Below are 18,002 nucleotides of genomic sequence, written 5' to 3' on the forward strand. Positions count from 1 at the left end.
GTATCAGAGTAATATCAATCACCTCCCAAGTCAAATGGCAAGATAGGTTTTGTTATTTATTTACACACAATGCAATTTAACTTGAGAAGGCAAAGATGCATAGCTTCATTGAAACATTGTCTCAAAACTGTACAGTCTCCTTAGAGCAGTGCTAGAAATAAAGGCAAATCTTCAAGGGCCAACTGGGCCTTGGGTTTCATGGACCCAAACTCATATTGTAAAATTTCAATGTTACTCTGGCCACATTTCTGATGCTTTCAGACTGGCAAATCAACCATAGGTAATGCCATGAATGTCAAAGTAAGCATTGAGTTAGTCTGTCTTACTTTTCTTTGGTGACATTTCATGGACCCTGTGTGCCTGAGTGCAGTGTTATCGACAGGACCGCAGTGAATTTTGCAGGCTTCGGAGGGCCCGCTTTATTTCAAAACCTGCTCTACACCAATGTAAATAATAAGTGGAGAGGAATAAATAAACTAAACAACCTGGAAAGTGGCACCTCTCCTAATGTGCATTATTGCTGAGTAAATTGTCAGCGTTTTTGGCCATAAGGTCAACAGTGCCAATCATGTTAATGGATGTGTTAGAAGTGCATGAGATGGACAGATGATGTATGAGCTGCCAAATACCAACATCGTCTCCACTAATGTGACTTCTTGCTGCGCAAATTGTAAGTGTTCTTGACCTCGAGGTCAATGGCGCACATCACATTGATTGATGTGTAGATTTTAGCAAGAAGGATGACAAATCTGTTGATGGCGCATGGGATGGATAACCACAGTAAGAGCTGCCAAATGCCAACATCTATACCAGGAACTGAAAGAGACACAGAAGAGGACAAAATACATAATAGGTGAAGAGCAATTTTGAAGTGCTCATAATATGATCAAAACATTCCTCAGATGTAGTATAAAAGCCAATGACTCAGTGAAATTTTTCTCGAAAACCAAAATGAGGCCAATAAAAGTTTCTCTCAGAAGACCACACATCTGTAGTTATTAAAATTTGCATTTTTTTGTGCATTTTGCAGTTTTGGAGGATCTTTTCCATTTTTAGCCATCAAACTGGCTCAAACAGGAAAAGAAAAAAGGAAAAAAAATGCGATAATTTTTAGCACATTTCGCATAGCCTTTTCAATTAAAATAATGTTCATACTGCATACGTTTTTTTCCATAATTTTCTTCTGCAACAAACTTTTCCCCCCTAATTGTTGAGACCCTTAGGCCCCTGATTCAAATCTAGGTGAAGTAAATCATCTCTCCATTTGCTGGTCAAGTCAAGCACATAATTTTATAGTAATCACAATATTAATCTTGAGCACTGCATAATCTTCATCCAGTTGAGTCATGGAATGCCTCTTTCATGAGCCATCTGGATATTTCTAATCATAAATCAAACCATGTTAAGTCCACAACCACATGTTTTTCATTTACTTGTGTGATACAATCACAATTACTTTGACAAGTTTGACATAAGCAACAACAATGAGTTGTACCATCAACAAGCCATTATTTACCACAACAATGCTGCTTAACAATATGCAAACTATGGTTCTCATTTGGGAATTTTTCCTCGGGAGCGGTCGGAAAAATACCTTGGCCCAAAACAAAACCCTCCGATTTCACACAATGACCTCAAAATAGATGGTGCGCAGTTATTATTGTCTAATTAGATTATAATCTGCATTACCTACCAATTGGTCCATAGGTGTACTTTGTTATATACAGCATCAACCAGAAGCACCAGTAACTCCAAACCATGAAGTCATGTCCCAGCCGGGTCTATGATTAATCACAAAAAGATGTTGTAGGAATTATTAGGTAGCAGATTAGAGAACAGGTATTTAAAATAATCTCCTGGCAACTTAAGTAATTTGCATATAAATTACACAAGGAACAGTTAACACCATAGTGTGTAGAGGTGATGGTTGGAAACCTTATTTTCGGCTTATATTTGGCAAATATTATTTGGTTTTTGTTACTGCATCAATAAAATCAAAACTTACGCTCGCATAAACTTACATTATGCAATGCGCGTCCAACTGTGTGCATGCCATTCTATATCAAGACATTTGTTTCACCAATTACAATAAGCCAAACAAACATTAGGGTGAGGGGTCATGTATATTTCAACTTGTATAGCATCCATGATGAAAAAAAACAGATACACCCCACACCACCTATACACTTAAGAAAAAGGGTAGTTGTTTCAAGTTCAAGTTTTTTAAACATTACTACCTGGTGAGGGGGGTGTTAGAGTTACGCAATGTTCAGATATCAGTAGGCCTATAATTTTGGTATAGCTGTATAATTTTACCTTCATATGCAGCTAAGTGTTAGGTAGAAGCTATGCTTTTGCTAGATGCAAAAAATGTGTATAGAGGTTTGCAATATGGGTGGTTGTGAAGAAATTCCAACCAAAATGCCATTTATTCCACATGAAAAAAAAGACACTTGTGTTTCTCTATTTTTGAGAAACTATAGAAAGCTATCGTAGGACACGTTTCGATATATGGTGATCAAGACTTACCGTATTTCGTCAAATAGTTGCCCCCCCTCAAATAAACGCCCCCACCACTTTTTTCAACCAAGATGTTTCAAAAATGCTGATATTTCCATGCTATCTTATGTAGTAAGCTTACCAAGTTGCCCATATGGTCGATAATAGCGTCACTTTTTGGCGAAAATCTGGATTGGAAACCCGGAAGTGAACCAGAAGTCAGTGTTTCTAGTTCATAGTTTGTCATTTTAGTGTGAGTTTTAAGTTTACCTAATGATTTTAACATGAATTATCGTTCTAAAATTGACCTTGAATAAACGCCCCCCGTTGGGAAAATGTAACGGCCCCGGGCGTTTATTTGACAAAATACGGTATTTGATCTTTTTATTAATCTCATTAGCTACATTTTGCCCAGCTTAATTTTAAGATCACCTAGTATTTTGGTATATTTGTTCATAGAAGAAAAATAAATCTGCATAGCTATATAACTTAAGGTCTAAAATGCCTAACTTTTTGATATTGGCAATTTGGTCCATTTTTAGTGACAGGAGTTTAAAAAAAATGGAACATACACAGTTTCCCTGACAAATTTCCAAAATTCCATGAGAAATATTCCACTTTACATAGGGTGTGTCAAGGTGTGAGCTGTTTCACATGACCACCTAAAGATGAAGAATGGAGATCTCTTTCCAACAGTTTGAAATACAAACTCAGATTATAGCAGGGTGGTTGTAGTACAGTTTGGAGTCATACATTTGTACATTGTATACAAGACCAATGTATGCAAGAATGACACAACTGCCCTCTTGGGTTACTCAAACTCCCCAAGTTTCTCCGGATTTTGGCTGTTTTTCTTTAATTCCAGAGGTTCCTTGTCTGGAAAATGGATTTTCGTTTTCCCTACTTGGCTGAGAATCCAGAAGAGGGAAATCCTCAACTCAATTGTTCTTGATTACTAGAAGAATTTCACATGAATGAACATGGTGTGTATTTTACATTTTAGACTACGCATAAAATTTGCATGCATCCGCTGCATTCAGTACGCATCTGGTATTAACCCCGTGTCGTCATGGTTGAGTGATGAGAATGCGGACTTCATTCACAGATTTTCACGCTGTGTTAAATAAATAAATTAATAAATAAATTGTGGATTTATAAAGCGCCTTTCTCCAGATCTTAGAGGACTCAAAGCGCTGCAATTTCGCTGCAATGGTGAATCATCACAATCAGGTCGCATCAACTAGGCCAGTTGCAGCCGAACGGCACACACCTATCCGCTGTTAGATTGTAACATTCACCAATTATCTGTGCAGCTCCCCAAATTCCATTGGGTTAAGGAAGTTTTGATAACCAAACAACTAATCACCCGATTTTTTGCGATACAGGAGGAAACCGGAGATCCCGGAGAAAACCTGCGAGTGAGCATGGAATCGGGATAAACCAAGTGCACATGAGTCCCTGGGCCGCGCCGGGGCTTGAACCCGGGACCTCAGTGGTGCAAAGCGAGGGAACTACCGCTGCGCTAAAGATTCTTATTGTATAAAACATAAACTTACTGCATAGTAGTATCTCAGTATTGGATTACTGCTGTCACTCATAAAATGGGTGTGGCTACTCCGTACTTCACAACTGTAATAATGAAGATATGTAACAGTTAGCATCATGATGAAGTTGATTTAGTATTAATTTGACATGGAAGACTTTGGATCAGCTATAATGATTTAAATCCTTTCTTTACCTTGGGGATGAGTGGTTAAAGTCTTCAGTTGGATTAAACATTAATGCCATTGATATCCTCAATACTATGAGCAAAAATAATCAGGGAACCGGAAGTGACCCTATGTTCGAGTTAAGTTTTTATATAAGGGTGATATTGACCAACCAATACTTATCGTGACCACTGAAACATGGCAATGGTGAGTCTGTCCATTCCCTGAAGATGGCTCCAGCAAGGAACATAAATAATGAATGTTTGGAATAAAGATGCACACTACACCTACACATCAAAAGACTGACATACTTGTGTTGAAGTATCTATTCCCACATATGATGATTCCAGCCCATAAATATTCATAAAGATGGCATACATGTTTCACAACCAAAAGGCTGACATACCTGTCCTGTATCAATGAATCCATTCCCCAAAGATGGCAAGTTCAATATGAAACATGAATCGATGATGAATGAATATTCATAAAGACTTGTCATCAGAAGGCTGACATACCTGTGTCGATGAATCCATTCTCCAAAGATGGTGAGTCCAGCATGGAACATGATGAAGAATGAATACTCAGGGTAAAGGTTACACAGAACTGACTTCCACATTGTCATCTGAACCACATCCAAGATTACGTCAAATATAGCACCAAATTTAGAACCTGTATGTGGTATACAGTAAGCCAAAAAATTAAGGTACCAGTTGTGTTCACCCCTGTATATCCTAAATAAAGAAAAATGTGTCAAAATTAAAGCAAGTATCTCATACCCGTACTATTTAGCTCAGATTTAAGACCTCATTTGTTGAAATTGGTTGAGAATTAAAGAAACGGTGATCTAAAACCTAATGAAGAGACGAAATCAAAAGTTGCACTTTTGTGTTCTAATCAGTGAAAGCACGACGCTAGTTTTAACGTGCTAATCAATGGAAGCGCGGCGCTAGTTCTCTTGTTCACAAACACTTTGTGTACAAATCAATAGGGCATGCAATGAAGGAAACTGCAACTTTTACATTGGTATCTTCCATGGGTTTTGGGATCGCCATGTCTTTATTTCTTGAACAATTTCAACGAATGATGTCTTAAATTCGAGCTAAAAGATGCAGCTATTAGCTGCTGGTTCCAATTATGACATATCTGTCTTTGTTTAGGATATACAAGGGGTGAACATAACTGGTACCTTAATTTTTTGGCTTACTGTATGTATGTATAATTTATTCATTAAAAGATAAGAATGAGAATAAAAGACAGGAACTCTTGTTTTTTAATCATGTCATAGATGTGCAATCAAAGTCATTCTTGTTGTGGCAAAATTTGGTCAACACTGGTGTAAGCATTTTGTACTAGTAGCATTTGAAACAATGGAAGACCTGATCTGGTAAACGGTTGTATTTAGTTGCATCATTAACAATTTAATTCATTTTTCCATGACTAATCACTAAGGTAAACTTTTCTATTTGACACACACAGAAAAAGGATGTATACAAAGTCATGTGACTCTGGGTTTTCCTGTGAGTCACATGATTAGCTTTACCATTCCTGCCACAATTCTGATGAAGTCCCATGGATGTGGTGATGAAATATTAAAGTAAGTCACTATGTTGTTGAGAGAACTGTTTAAAATATTCATCTACATTGTACCACAAAAAAGTTGTTTCAGTCTATTACCATTGGCAAAATTTCTTCTTCTTTGTGTTTACAAGTTAAATGACATTGAAAAGCTTGACCAAAGCTACGGCAAAAAGAAGTACGGTAAGTATGTTAGTCAAGATATATCCTTTTACTAAACTGAGCTCAAAAAGAAACTTAAAATTTTTTACAAGGTCATACCTTAAAATCCTGTCCATCAAAATGAACAAAAATTACACACAGGTTTACTCCAATACTCTACTCTAAACACAGCCCACAGGTCAGTAACCAAGCATTTATCCAACTGACACAACAGCAAAATGCACTGGCATGGAACAGTTTCCTGGACCACATTCACAGCCCAATAACTAGCACCCAGCATAAGAAATCTGTGAGAACTTACAATCATTGCACAGGTGATGAGTCCAAAAGGGTAAGTGGAATAGTGTTGAAAAAGACGTGTTTCTTGACGAAATTGCGTGAAAAGCAGAAAGCAGCACCGTTTCATCATCTGTGCCAGGATCTTCTATGCATTCTCACAGATATATTTTTCTGGGTGCCAAATATTGGGCTGTAAAAGTGGTCCAGGAGTGGACTCATCACCTGTGCAATGATTGTAAGTTCTCACAGATTTCTTATGCTGGGTGCTAGTTATTGGGCTGTGAATGTGGTCCAGGAAACTGTTCCATGCCAGTGCTTTTTGCTGTTGTGTCAGTTAGACAACTGATTGGTTACTGACATGTATTTAGAGTAGAGTATTGAAGTACTCTGTGTGTAATTTTGGTTCATTTTGATTGACAGGATTTTAAGATATGACGTTGTGATTCACAAGTCATGAAAAATTATAAGTTTCTTTTTGAGCTCAGTTTATATTGGGCAATTCCATTTAAAATCCACACTACCCCTGTGGAAGATTTTGGAAATATCTCCCGCAGAGGGAGTATGTTTTTCAAATGTAATTGGTCAGACTTGATCATTTTGAAACCCACACTCCCCCTGTATTATGGATTTAACTTTATCTTCCACAACTGGAGTGAGTATTTCAAATGGAAGCTACCTATTGTCTATTTTATTCAAAACTCATACTCCCTCTGTGGATGGCTTTAGCTAAATCTTCCACAGGGGTAGTGTGGATTTTAAATGGAACAGCCCATTATTAGGACAGAGATTATTTATAAATTGGTCTTACACTGATCCAATCCGCGTGCTGCAAATCCATCGGCTGCATCCAGTACACAATTGAGAAAATACATGCTTGCTGCTATAACATAGCCATCGTAATGAGCCTGCCATATACCCCAGATGTAGAGAGACACTCGCACATATCCTGTATAACGATTTTAAGAGAAACATCATGGTCATATTTGTTCCTTCGTGACAATAACGTCAATGAAAGCAATGTACGGTGATATGAAAATTGACCCTTAAACTCACCCCTTCTCCTACAGTACGGTATTTAAAAAATTATTAGATTGAAATACAATACAATAGAAATTAGCATCTCATGAATGCGCTTTCATACACTCTTAGATAGCGCGAACCAATCAGAGCAATCGTTAGAAAAATCCAAACCATGCATTGATTGTGTATATTGTGCACTCCGCGTACTATGTACAGTGCTTGCACATGTGTTCGCGTTGCGTAGGCTTGATTCATTTTTGGTCGGGTTGATGCATTTGTGTTTGGTTCAGTTTTCCAATATTTTTAGTGATAATTTTGTTATAAAAACAGCAAAAATCATGTGTTATGTGTTATTTATTAGACAAAATAATGCAGATTGCGCTGATGTTGATGCGTCTAATGCACTCCCCTTCGAGGCTCGTGCATTAGACGCATCAACATCAGCGCTGTGCATTATTTTGTCTAATTTATCTCCCAACAAGTAATACGCGTTCATTAACCTATCAATCTTTAGAAAACAGCTTGTGTCTGTGTGTGATTAACAATGTAACAAAATCAAACTAATAACACAGTGGTAACAAAAGTTATGTATATTATAGGGGCAAGGAATCCAATTACTACACTGGAATTTCAGTGACCCAAGACAAGCGGTTCGTTATTTACATTGTATGATAAGAAATAAGGTACAGCTAGTATGTACCTCATTTCCGATCATATATACTGAACCGCTTGTCTTGAGTCACTGAAATTTCAGTGCAGTAATTGGATTCCTTGCCCCAATAATATACATAACTTTGTGACCACTGACCAGTGTGTTATTATTTTTTGAGAAAAATACAAAAAATAGTCACAAATTTACCACAGGGGTGTAGTACCCCCTAAAGGTTAAATGCAATTGATTTTCAAGGCTTGATTCCAGAGGGCGTAAGTTAATAATGGAAACAGCCATGCAGAAAAGAATGAACTCACGCGTACAATAGTGTATCAATCTGAACTAGGGCCACGGACAAACCGTGGCTCGTGTGTTGCAAGGATAGGGAAGGGGCGACCAAGATAGGACCATATGGGCTGATGGGGGGGTGATTGTGGGCAGCTGTTTTCGCAATTTTCCTTTGGATTTTCTAAATTTTCAATTTTTAAAATTATCCTGGATGATATCTGTCGTGAAATAAATCAATGCTTCTATAGGCCATAATAGGCCTAGTATGCCTATTTATACCCTGATTATGCAATATATAGGCCTACAACAATAACTACAACAACAGTAACAAAACCAACAACCAATATTTTGTTAATCTAATTTGTAAAAATATATTCATAGGCAGCCTATTAGACTAGTATAGCCTAAAAATTCCTGAATTACATAATGAAAAAAAAAAAAAGCGGGCAAAAACAATCAATCGCTGCAGTCGGAAAAGAATACACCAGCCAGAAAACGGAGAGGGGAAGATAAAATAAAATAGATGGAATGGACCACATAGGGACTCGAACACGTACCAAAGTTTTCCAGCTCAAAACTATAGTATTATATAGTCGAACGTGAGTCCAGCGCGCTAACCGATTGAGCTACTGAGTGACCTGTGAAATCGTTTGATCTCAAACTGACTATTATGGAATAGTGCATACCAGGCTCTTATGATAAACAATCTCATCACCGCTGTAAATGTCGGAGGTATCGATGGCGAAAAACCTCGCTTTTGCAAAAGTAGCTTAAATTTGGAGTGAAATTCAAATGGTAAAGGAATCGACATACTTTTGAGAAATAATGTAGGCAGTTAGAAATCAAAATTAACGTTCCACAATCCAGATATCGATAAGGTAACATAACAGTGTTTTGTGGTACAAGATTCTTGAAAATTGTTCCCAAAAACGGGCTAATAAAATTTAATCGGTACTGTATTTGGTTCTTCCCCATGGCAACATTATTTCTTTGGTCGATTTGTAGTACAATACAAATAAGGAGAAAACAATCACTCGGCGTGATTTTATACGGAGCGAATATTTGAAAAAACTGCATGGAACGTGTTTTTGATCTTGTGAACATGGTGCGTAAAAATGATTTAAACAAAGGATTTTCAAACGGATTCTAAAAATTTGTATAAATACACAAAAATAATATTAAGATACATCCATGCACCAACATATGACTCACTGCGATATTTGATTGCTGAGAAAACGCGGTTTTAGAGAACAACTTTATACGCCTTTTATACGCTTTTTATACGTTTCTTCGTGTAACCTTAAAACATCGAATTTGTCAAAAGAAACATCCTAAATAATTTTCTGTTTAAGTTTGTATATAATGCAATATGATGTGCAAAAACACAGTTTTTAGCATCACATTGTTCTTCAAATTGAAGTATTAAAGGATCCATCAAAGTAGTGCTATTGTGTAACACTCCTGACACTGGATAGTACCTGTATGGCCTCAAATAATTTATTATAAACTACATTTTCTAAAACAGTCTTTGTAATTTTTTGTTAACAACATCTACGGCCCTCTAAAAAAAAGTCACAAAATTTAGGTGATTTATGGTCAATTTTATTTTTGGAGCCCAGCTTGCATGTGTTTGTAACACTCCTGACACTTTGCTACAGTAATTGTATGGCCTCAAATATATAAATTTGCAAATTACATTTTCTTAAGTAGTTTTTGTAATTTTTTGGTGACACTATATGGCTATCTCAAAAAGGGGCAAAAAATTGAATTACATTAGTTCAATTTTATTGTTGAGCTTATACATGTATTACTTACATTTGATTGTCAGGAGTGTAACATTTTGGTTGAGCTATGAAAACTATGTTTTTATGAACATATATTTCTTGAATATGAAGGTCTTTTAGTCTTTACATCATGATTGCAGAAGTTTGGCTTCAGGAATATATTTTCAGGCTAAAAGAACACCAACACACTGGTAATTTCTTCAGAAATTTGAATTGTTGCCAATTAATTAATTCTGTGTAACACTCCTGACATTGCCTATTTAGATAGCTGTAGCAAACATGTTCAAGCAATGGCAAATATTTTTCTTGTTTTTGAGTTCCTATCGCAATGCACTAATAAAATAAAAAGTAATGTATGAATATTGCCACCTTGGTGTATGAAAAAAATTAAGTTGAATTCTGATGTAACACTCCTGACGAGACAGGATTTCTCTTCTCAACCTGCTCTAAAAAGAAAACGGTTTTGATATCATGCAAGGTTTATTTTTTTCCAAGTTTGGCCCAAATGTTGTTTTTACTAAAAACAGACTGAAATAGATTAATACTGTCATCATTACCTACAATGCTACACAATCTGGCGACAAGTGATTTTTGGAACATATTTTATTTTTCGCACCATGTAGTCTTCACATGTTCATAAGTAGACTATTAAGCGAGTAATATGAAAGAATTTGGTACAGTTTAATAATAGCAGACACTTCACAAAATGCCATGAAAACCCATGCAAAACTTTTTAACTTGTATATTTTTTACAGTGCATGATTAAAATATAAACCTCTTTTTTGTCACGCTAACATGTAACACTCCTGACCATATGGGGAAGAAAATTGGCATAGAAAAACGGCATAGAAAAACGTTACAAACACGTTTAAATATGCAAAATTTCCTGCTCGCTGTGCTCGCATTATATGATAAGACAATTTAAGGTTTTAAATTCAGGTTCCCAAAATCTTGCATGTGTAAGGGGGGGGCAAGATTTTTGGCACGCCAAAAGGGGGTGGCACGTCGAAAGGGGAGGGCAAAGATTTTTGTCATGGCCAAAGGGGGGTGGACAAGCAATTTTGGCAGACCATTTTGAGAATTCACCACCCCAGGGGTACACATAATTATTGCAACACCCCTTACCATAGTTTACCACGTAAACTTGTATGGCTCCAAATTCGGATCAAAATTGCACAGCAGACATCAACAATCTAACGGTGCCATTATTTTTACTTTACCCATATGACATTTGTGGCATCCTGTATATTGACCAATTGTTTATACGTGTGTATTCCTGGTACTCTAAGCTATACAGTGATATATGTGCCCATCCACCACAAACTGGTCGTAAAGTCGGCATTCTCCATTTTGAGATACAATAAAAAACAATATATGGATTTCTATGTAAAATATACTAGGAATTTGACCTTTGATGAAACATAACTTCACTTCCAGATGTCCCATGAAGCTGGTTGAGGTGTCATTTTAAAGCTGAAAGTGCATTCTTCCAAAATCTGCAATAAACAGAAAATGACCCAGAGCCAACTTTACTACCACTTCGTGGTGGATGGTCACATATAAGGTTTTGATAAACAGTTTATGAATTACATGTAGATCAGTTTTAAGTACAAAAATATGTAAATTGTTGAATTATAAACATGTAACGCATTATGGCGCACAACCTGCACTTAAAGGGGTCAGGTTTTTAATACAACCCTAACCCTAATCCTAACCCTAAAACTAACCTCTTTAGCACAGTAATACATTTACATACAGTATTTACCCCAATCAGAACTAGACGTTAAACTTTTCAGTATCTCTTTCCTTGTTGAAAAGGTATAACGCTTGTGGAGATAGGAACATCCGGGACCTACTCTGCCATGTTTGGCTGAGTAACGGTACATTGAACACGGTCACGGTTTGTGCCCATGTAAATTAGTCATTGTGTAAAGCTGTGTTTATACCCATGGGTTACTCATCATCAGACTGAATCATTGTCGTTTACAACTGCACAAGTTATGTGTGTAATTTTAGAGAACGTTAACCGACAGAGGGTGTCAATATCGGCCAGTGTTCGAAATAAGCACTTATCCTCTTGTCCAAAAATCACTGGGGACAACCATATTTTGATCCAGGTACTTATCCCCTGGACAACCACTATATTTTACTCCAAAAGTATGACACATTTTGGGGGCAACCAAAATGTATTGAGGACAAGCAGAATTTATGCTTTAGTTATCCTCAGGATAACCTCCATATTTTCCTTATTTCGGACACTGATATCGGCCTACGTGTCACTTTTGAAAAACAGTGAATCATGCGCATGCTCAGCATGCAAACATGACAGCGAATTAGTACACTGATCATGTGTGCAATTCAGTTTTCTGCAAAAGCGATTGAGTATAAATGCATCTTTAGAAATGACTGGTGATTGTGACTTTGTGTGTTCTCAAGTGGGTTTTATCATGTTTTATGTGTAACTGTAATATTACTAGTAGTGATCTGACACACATTTGTATTTAATCATGATAATTGGTTCGATCAAGCATTGAAATGCTTTCATTTTTTTATAAATAATACTAGATCGTTCAAGCATGCTCAACAAATTTGTCAATGTAAATGCCTCTGACCCTATAGTAGAAGTAAAAACGGATACTATTGGCCAGAGCCTTTAGGGACCGTTCACAAACACTTGTAAGGGGGGGCCTGATGCAAAATTTTTTTACAGCAAACATTTTTCGGGCCCCCCCTTTACACACCTCGAAAATTTCAGGGCCCCCCTTTTTCGACATGAAAATTATCGGTCAACCCCATAGAAAAGCATATAAATTAAACTCAATTTTCCCAGGAAAATTGTAGTAATTTTTTCAGGCCCCCCCTTAAGTGGGTCAAAAATTTTCAGGGCCCCCTTTTTGCATCAGGCCCCCCCCCCCCCCTACAAGTGTTTGTGAAAATGGTCCCTTAGGCCAGGGCATCATCACTAAAAAAATCAGAACCCCACTTCCGTGTTTACTAGCCCTAGAACTCTGGCCATAGTATCCGTTTTTACTTCCACTAGGGCCAGAGGCACTTACATTGAAAAATTTGTTGGAGATGCTTGGACGATCCAGTACAAAAAATCAATGCTTGATCGAACCAATACAAATGTGTGTCAGGTCACTAATTAACATGATAAAACCCACTTGAGAACACACAATCGCCAGTCATTTCTAAAGACGCATACTCAATCGCTTTTGCAGAAATCTGAATCGCACGCATGATCAGTGTACTCATGTACTAAATGGCCGTCGTATTTGCCTGCTGAGCATGCGCATGAATCGCTGTTTTTCAAAAGCGACACGTAGGCCTATAGTATATTGACACCCTCTGTCGGTCAAGGATTCAGTCTGATGATGAGCAACCCATGGGTATAAACACAGCTTTACACAATGACTAATTTACATAGGCACAAAAGACCGTGTTCATGTACCGTAAAGCTGGTTTCATACTTTCCTGCCGCTTGCCGCTTTGCCGCTCTGAAGGTGATTTTACTTCACTGCGCAATCGCACCAAAAACGCTAGCGGTGACCAGCGGCAAGCCGATATATCGATCACCCCACCGCTTTGCCGCAGCGGCAGCACCGCTGGGAGTTGAATTCAAGTCAACTCGGAGCGGTGCCGCTCTGACGTAGGAGAACAAAATACGATTTTGGAGCGGTGCTGAGCGGCAAGAGTGGCTTTCAGAGTCACGCCGCTGCCGCTCAGCGGTGTGCCGCTCCGCTTGCAGACAAGTGCAAGCGCAGTGATGAAGCGTCACGCCGCTCAGCGGCAAGCGGTAGAAATTAAACCAGCATTACTCAGCCAAACATGGCAGAGTAGGTCCCGGATGACGGTACATGTTCCTATCTCCTCAACGTTATACCTTTCCAACAAGGAAAGAGATACATGGAGATACCCGGTACGAAAAGCGAACGTCTAGTGTTTACGCTGCGTGCTGTGTACAGCTACAGGCAAAAAAATCAAACATTAACAAATGGTATACACGCATCTTACCTATAATATTTGGTACATTAAGCAAGATGTCAATCACACGTTTCCCTTCATATCCCATTTTACAGATTTCGCTGTAGTCACACGGACTGAAGCAGAATTCGGAAACCTTCCGAGTTTGTTTCAAAAAGTGCACGGCAGAATCCCAGAATCAGAACATGTAGTGCACGGTGTGTTTTAAATTGTTTCCAACTCGCCCCATATATAACTCGGCCAAAGCAAATTCGGCTCGTCACTCCATGCGTCGGCACACTTGTGACCCCCGGGGGGGGCAGGCACTTTAATTTGAAATGGATATAGGTGTAGGGCTGGCACTTTCACACTAAGGGGCATTCGGTGAGAGCAAAATGTAAAAAATATGGGGTCATTGGTTGAGAGCATGACCTTTTTAAATGGAATCTCTTGGGTGAGAACCGAAAAAGCACCACAGAAACCTCGAAAATCGAATTTCTAGTTCTAAATGGCTTCAAATTTCTTGGTTTTTTTTTTCAAAATAAGTAACAAAATCAGTGATAAATGAAAGTTGCTGTTCAAATTGAACTTGTAAGGGTAGCTAAGGGTCTTTGGGTGACAGATCAAATGGAGGGGGTCTTCGGGTGACATGACATGAGCATGTGTTCGTATGATGGGGTCTTTGGGTGACAGCGATGCTGAAAAGGGGGGTCTTAACAGCCCTACATACGTGTCACCTCCAAAGTTGAGTTCCAGCAACGTGCATTAATAATATCCACTGCAAGATTTGAGAAATTTGAAGTTGCTTGCAACATCAAAATATATTAGGCCTACCTAAAAACAGGGAGATTAGGGACGGTGGTGCAATAATTATGTGTACCCGGTGGTGAATTATAGGGGGGGCAAAGATTTTTGGCAGGCCAAAAGGGGAGGGGCAAGCACTTTTGGCAGGTCGAAAGGGGGTCAAGCGATTTTTGGCACAGATATTTTTGTGCACCGTTTCTATTTCACCCTAAAAAGGCATTATAGAAACGTTACAAACACGTTTATGCCTAAATATGAAATTTCCTGCTTGCTGCGCTTTCGCATTAGGCCTATATGTTAAGACAATCATCATACTGCAGTTACTGTCCGTTTTCCTATACACAATACACAGTGCTCTCACCATTGACGCGTGACCTCTACAAATAGCGTCGTTAGAAGTATATTGCATTTGCCTAGTTAACATCACTGTGTGAAAAATAACAGGCCAATATTTAAACTATTCTCCAAACTTCTAGCAAATATATTTCTCTAACATGACCTAAAATTACAGCTAGGTTAGATGTTCAGAAGGGGTCGCACTTTCGTAGAATATGAGTGAGGGCAAAGCATAGCTAGCTCATAGTGTAACAGGAAAACCGGGAGGGGATTATGAGAATATTATGAGGGCGTTAGACCATGTTTACGGACGGGCCGGACCCGTGCTGGGGTCACAATGACATGTAAATGAACGGCCTAAATAGTAAAACAGACGAAACACAAGTTGTAGAATGTTCACAGTTCTCATATTATTATTTCTTTCCATCAATGGATTCCATCAACAGCAATAGCTGTCTACACAAAGTCGTAGTCAATGCCGTAAGTTAATACAATATTTTTGGTGTGGATTTACGTGTTGTACTGAGGGATAGAAATGACAAGGCATTTATACATAAGCTTACAAAGAGCAAATGCCTACCTGTTATTTAGGCCTAAAGTTTAACGCAACCTAGCAAGATACAGAAAGGGAGTCTTTAAAAATAGAGGGTGTTATTTTCAACACCAAATTACGAGCACCAGGCCAGCAGACCTCAAGCATTAAATACCTATTCGAAAACACGCATTAAATATCACGCGGCTTATGCCTAGGCTTCTTCATGCCTTAGACATGCGTGCATACAGTATTGACATAATGATAATTTGGCAAGACTCCATTTATGCTTCATGCGGGTTGTTTATTATTTTAGATGTTCAAATGTTGACACAGGAAGATTTTGATTTATAATAATGAGGGGGATGTTATTTAGCTTAAAAGTACATGGCTCGGTTCTATGACAGAGATATGGTTCACTACAATGGCTGAGGTTAAAGCTTAACCGATGCACGCACACTGCATAGGCCAAACAGTCTATGCTAAGCTTAAACCAAATATTAAAACCCTGGTTAACCTTTGCTTCATCCGGCAGTATCAGTCATCTTAAATGTGCATTGACACCTTGGAGCAAAGAAGCTCTCATAAATGGGTCGCACGGCTGAAGATACCAGATATTATACAGCAAAGACTCAACCTTTGCACAGCCATTGTAATAACCACATCTCCATCAGGAACCTGCAGGAGGCCTATCAGCCTCCATATCATCAGCGAGCCGCTTACAATACATAAAAAGTTACATGTCCAGATTTGATTTAGTCATTAATTAGGCCTAAAATTTAGTACCAAATACCGGATTTGGCATGGGCCACTGCCGGCATGGCAGTGGCTTTTCTAACCTTTTACATCTCACCTGCAGATCTTCTGTCTGTTGAAATAGAAATCAACTGTAAATCTAAATAATTGAGCTAAATAAAACTATGTCTCTCACGAATCAAGTCTGCTGTCGGAATGACGCTACTTGTTTTAAAAAGCGACGCCAAAAGTCTGTCTCATTGCTCATGCGCAACTCCTCAGAATTAGCTGATTGGTTTAGCGCGGCAACTTCTAGCCAGGTTGACTCCGCCCACAATAATATAGAGGGCGTATGATCGTGCCAGGGCAGCGCGGACATCATTGTAGTTGATTATGCTGAAATTTAAGGCCTACTTGTATTAATTATCTGATCATGTTGAATTTTAAGGTCTACATTTATATTAAAGAATTATTTAGTTAACCAGCACATTTATACCACACATTATATAGAAATATAATACGCCTACAATAATTTAAATACCTCTAACATAAAGGGCCAAAAGTAGCTTTATTACACTCCTCCCAACCGGGCGGAAGATTATTTCCAGGGGGAAATAATCTGACACACTACAAACAATAAAAATAATGAAGCGACTTTCTGAACCAATAAGACTCACATGAAATCCTTATAAACAAGTACATCATCTGCACACCACGGTAATCTATGAGGTTACTTCTACTACACAGGTATTAAACTCACGCACAGCTTACTTACCACTGCCAGTACGTTTTAGTACCAGAAGCTTAACCTTCGTGCATTCTATCTTCTTCAAAACAACACAGTAGAAAGACCTCACAGATCCACCATAAATGTCAACTGACGTACCCATACATTTTGATTACTCTGACCATATCCCAACTTACCAAAATGTCTCTAATTTCGACCTTTGTGATCGACCTTTTATTACACGGCTTTTCTCATTCATACCTGTTGGTACCTTTGTTTACATCCTGCAGCTGGAAATACGGTCAAAGGTCATCCGAAATTTGCAGGATTTAAAAAGAAACATTCTATATTTAAACGCACATTCTAAATTTTTATTATTGCTTCTGAAACCAACAATTGAACAATACTCTTGAATTATTCCAAGAGTTCTCAGAAGAATTCAAACATATAACAATGTCACAAATTAGGGCTGAGGAATCACGATCAAACAATTTTAGAGAAACAATTTGCACTGGAATTTCGTGAGTGTCAAAGAAAACATTTGATGACAATACGCGTGCGCAGAAACTTTTATCAAAAAGTTTTGGTTGATACCCGCAAGTTTTGAAAACAACTACCAGCCCATACGGGGAGCTCAAACAGGTCTCGTACCTTTGAAAAAAACATTCCTAAACCATGCTAAAGCATGTTAAATTCTTGCTTGAAAATTCGCGCAACTCTGACATCAGATTTAAAGTTAAAACAATGCAGTAATTTAAACAATTTGGAATCATCATGCCTCTCAGCCATAATTTTTTTTTTTTTTATGAACAAGAACTGGTCAACTTCAAGTGCACCTGCCCAAGTAGCAAGTATTCGAAAGTCACCTGGTGTTAAAACACCAGGACCTTTCTCAGCACCAAAAAAATGATTAAAAGCTATTAAACCAGTATTTAAA

General features: G+C 38.1%; 1 protein-coding gene across 1 annotated transcript; it reads right to left on the bottom strand.

Annotated features, from left to right (window-relative positions):
- Window positions 1-200: 200 nt before the first annotated feature.
- LOC140138899 (CDP-diacylglycerol--inositol 3-phosphatidyltransferase-like) lies at window positions 201-14,133 on the bottom strand. The gene is made up of 6 exons (XM_072160682.1): window positions 13,983-14,133; window positions 7,033-7,170; window positions 4,724-4,877; window positions 4,056-4,128; window positions 1,694-1,781; window positions 201-816 (listed from the first exon to the last, which is right to left on the bottom strand). The coding sequence occupies exons 1-6, from the start codon at window positions 14,038-14,040 to the stop codon at window positions 644-646; spliced, it is 684 nt and encodes a 227-aa protein (XP_072016783.1). The 5' UTR covers window positions 14,041-14,133; the 3' UTR covers window positions 201-643.
- Between the last annotated feature and the right edge of the window lie 3,869 nt (window positions 14,134-18,002).

This window comes from Amphiura filiformis, chromosome 18 (genome assembly GCF_039555335.1).
Source record: "Amphiura filiformis chromosome 18, Afil_fr2py, whole genome shotgun sequence".
NCBI lineage: Eukaryota > Metazoa > Echinodermata > Ophiuroidea > Amphilepidida > Amphiuridae > Amphiura > Amphiura filiformis.

Coding starts and splice junctions, on each gene's coding strand:
- LOC140138899 (XM_072160682.1), bottom strand. CDS start 14,040: ATGGGATATGAAGGGAAACGTGTGATTGACATCTTGCTTAATGTACCA. Junction 4,129..4,723: donor GAATGGATTCATCGACACAG/GTATGTCAGCCT, acceptor TCATTATTACAG/TTGTGAAGTACGGAGTAGCC. Junction 1,782..4,055: donor TACTGAGATACTACTATGCA/GTAAGTTTATGT, acceptor GATTAATCATAG/ACCCGGCTGGGACATGACTT.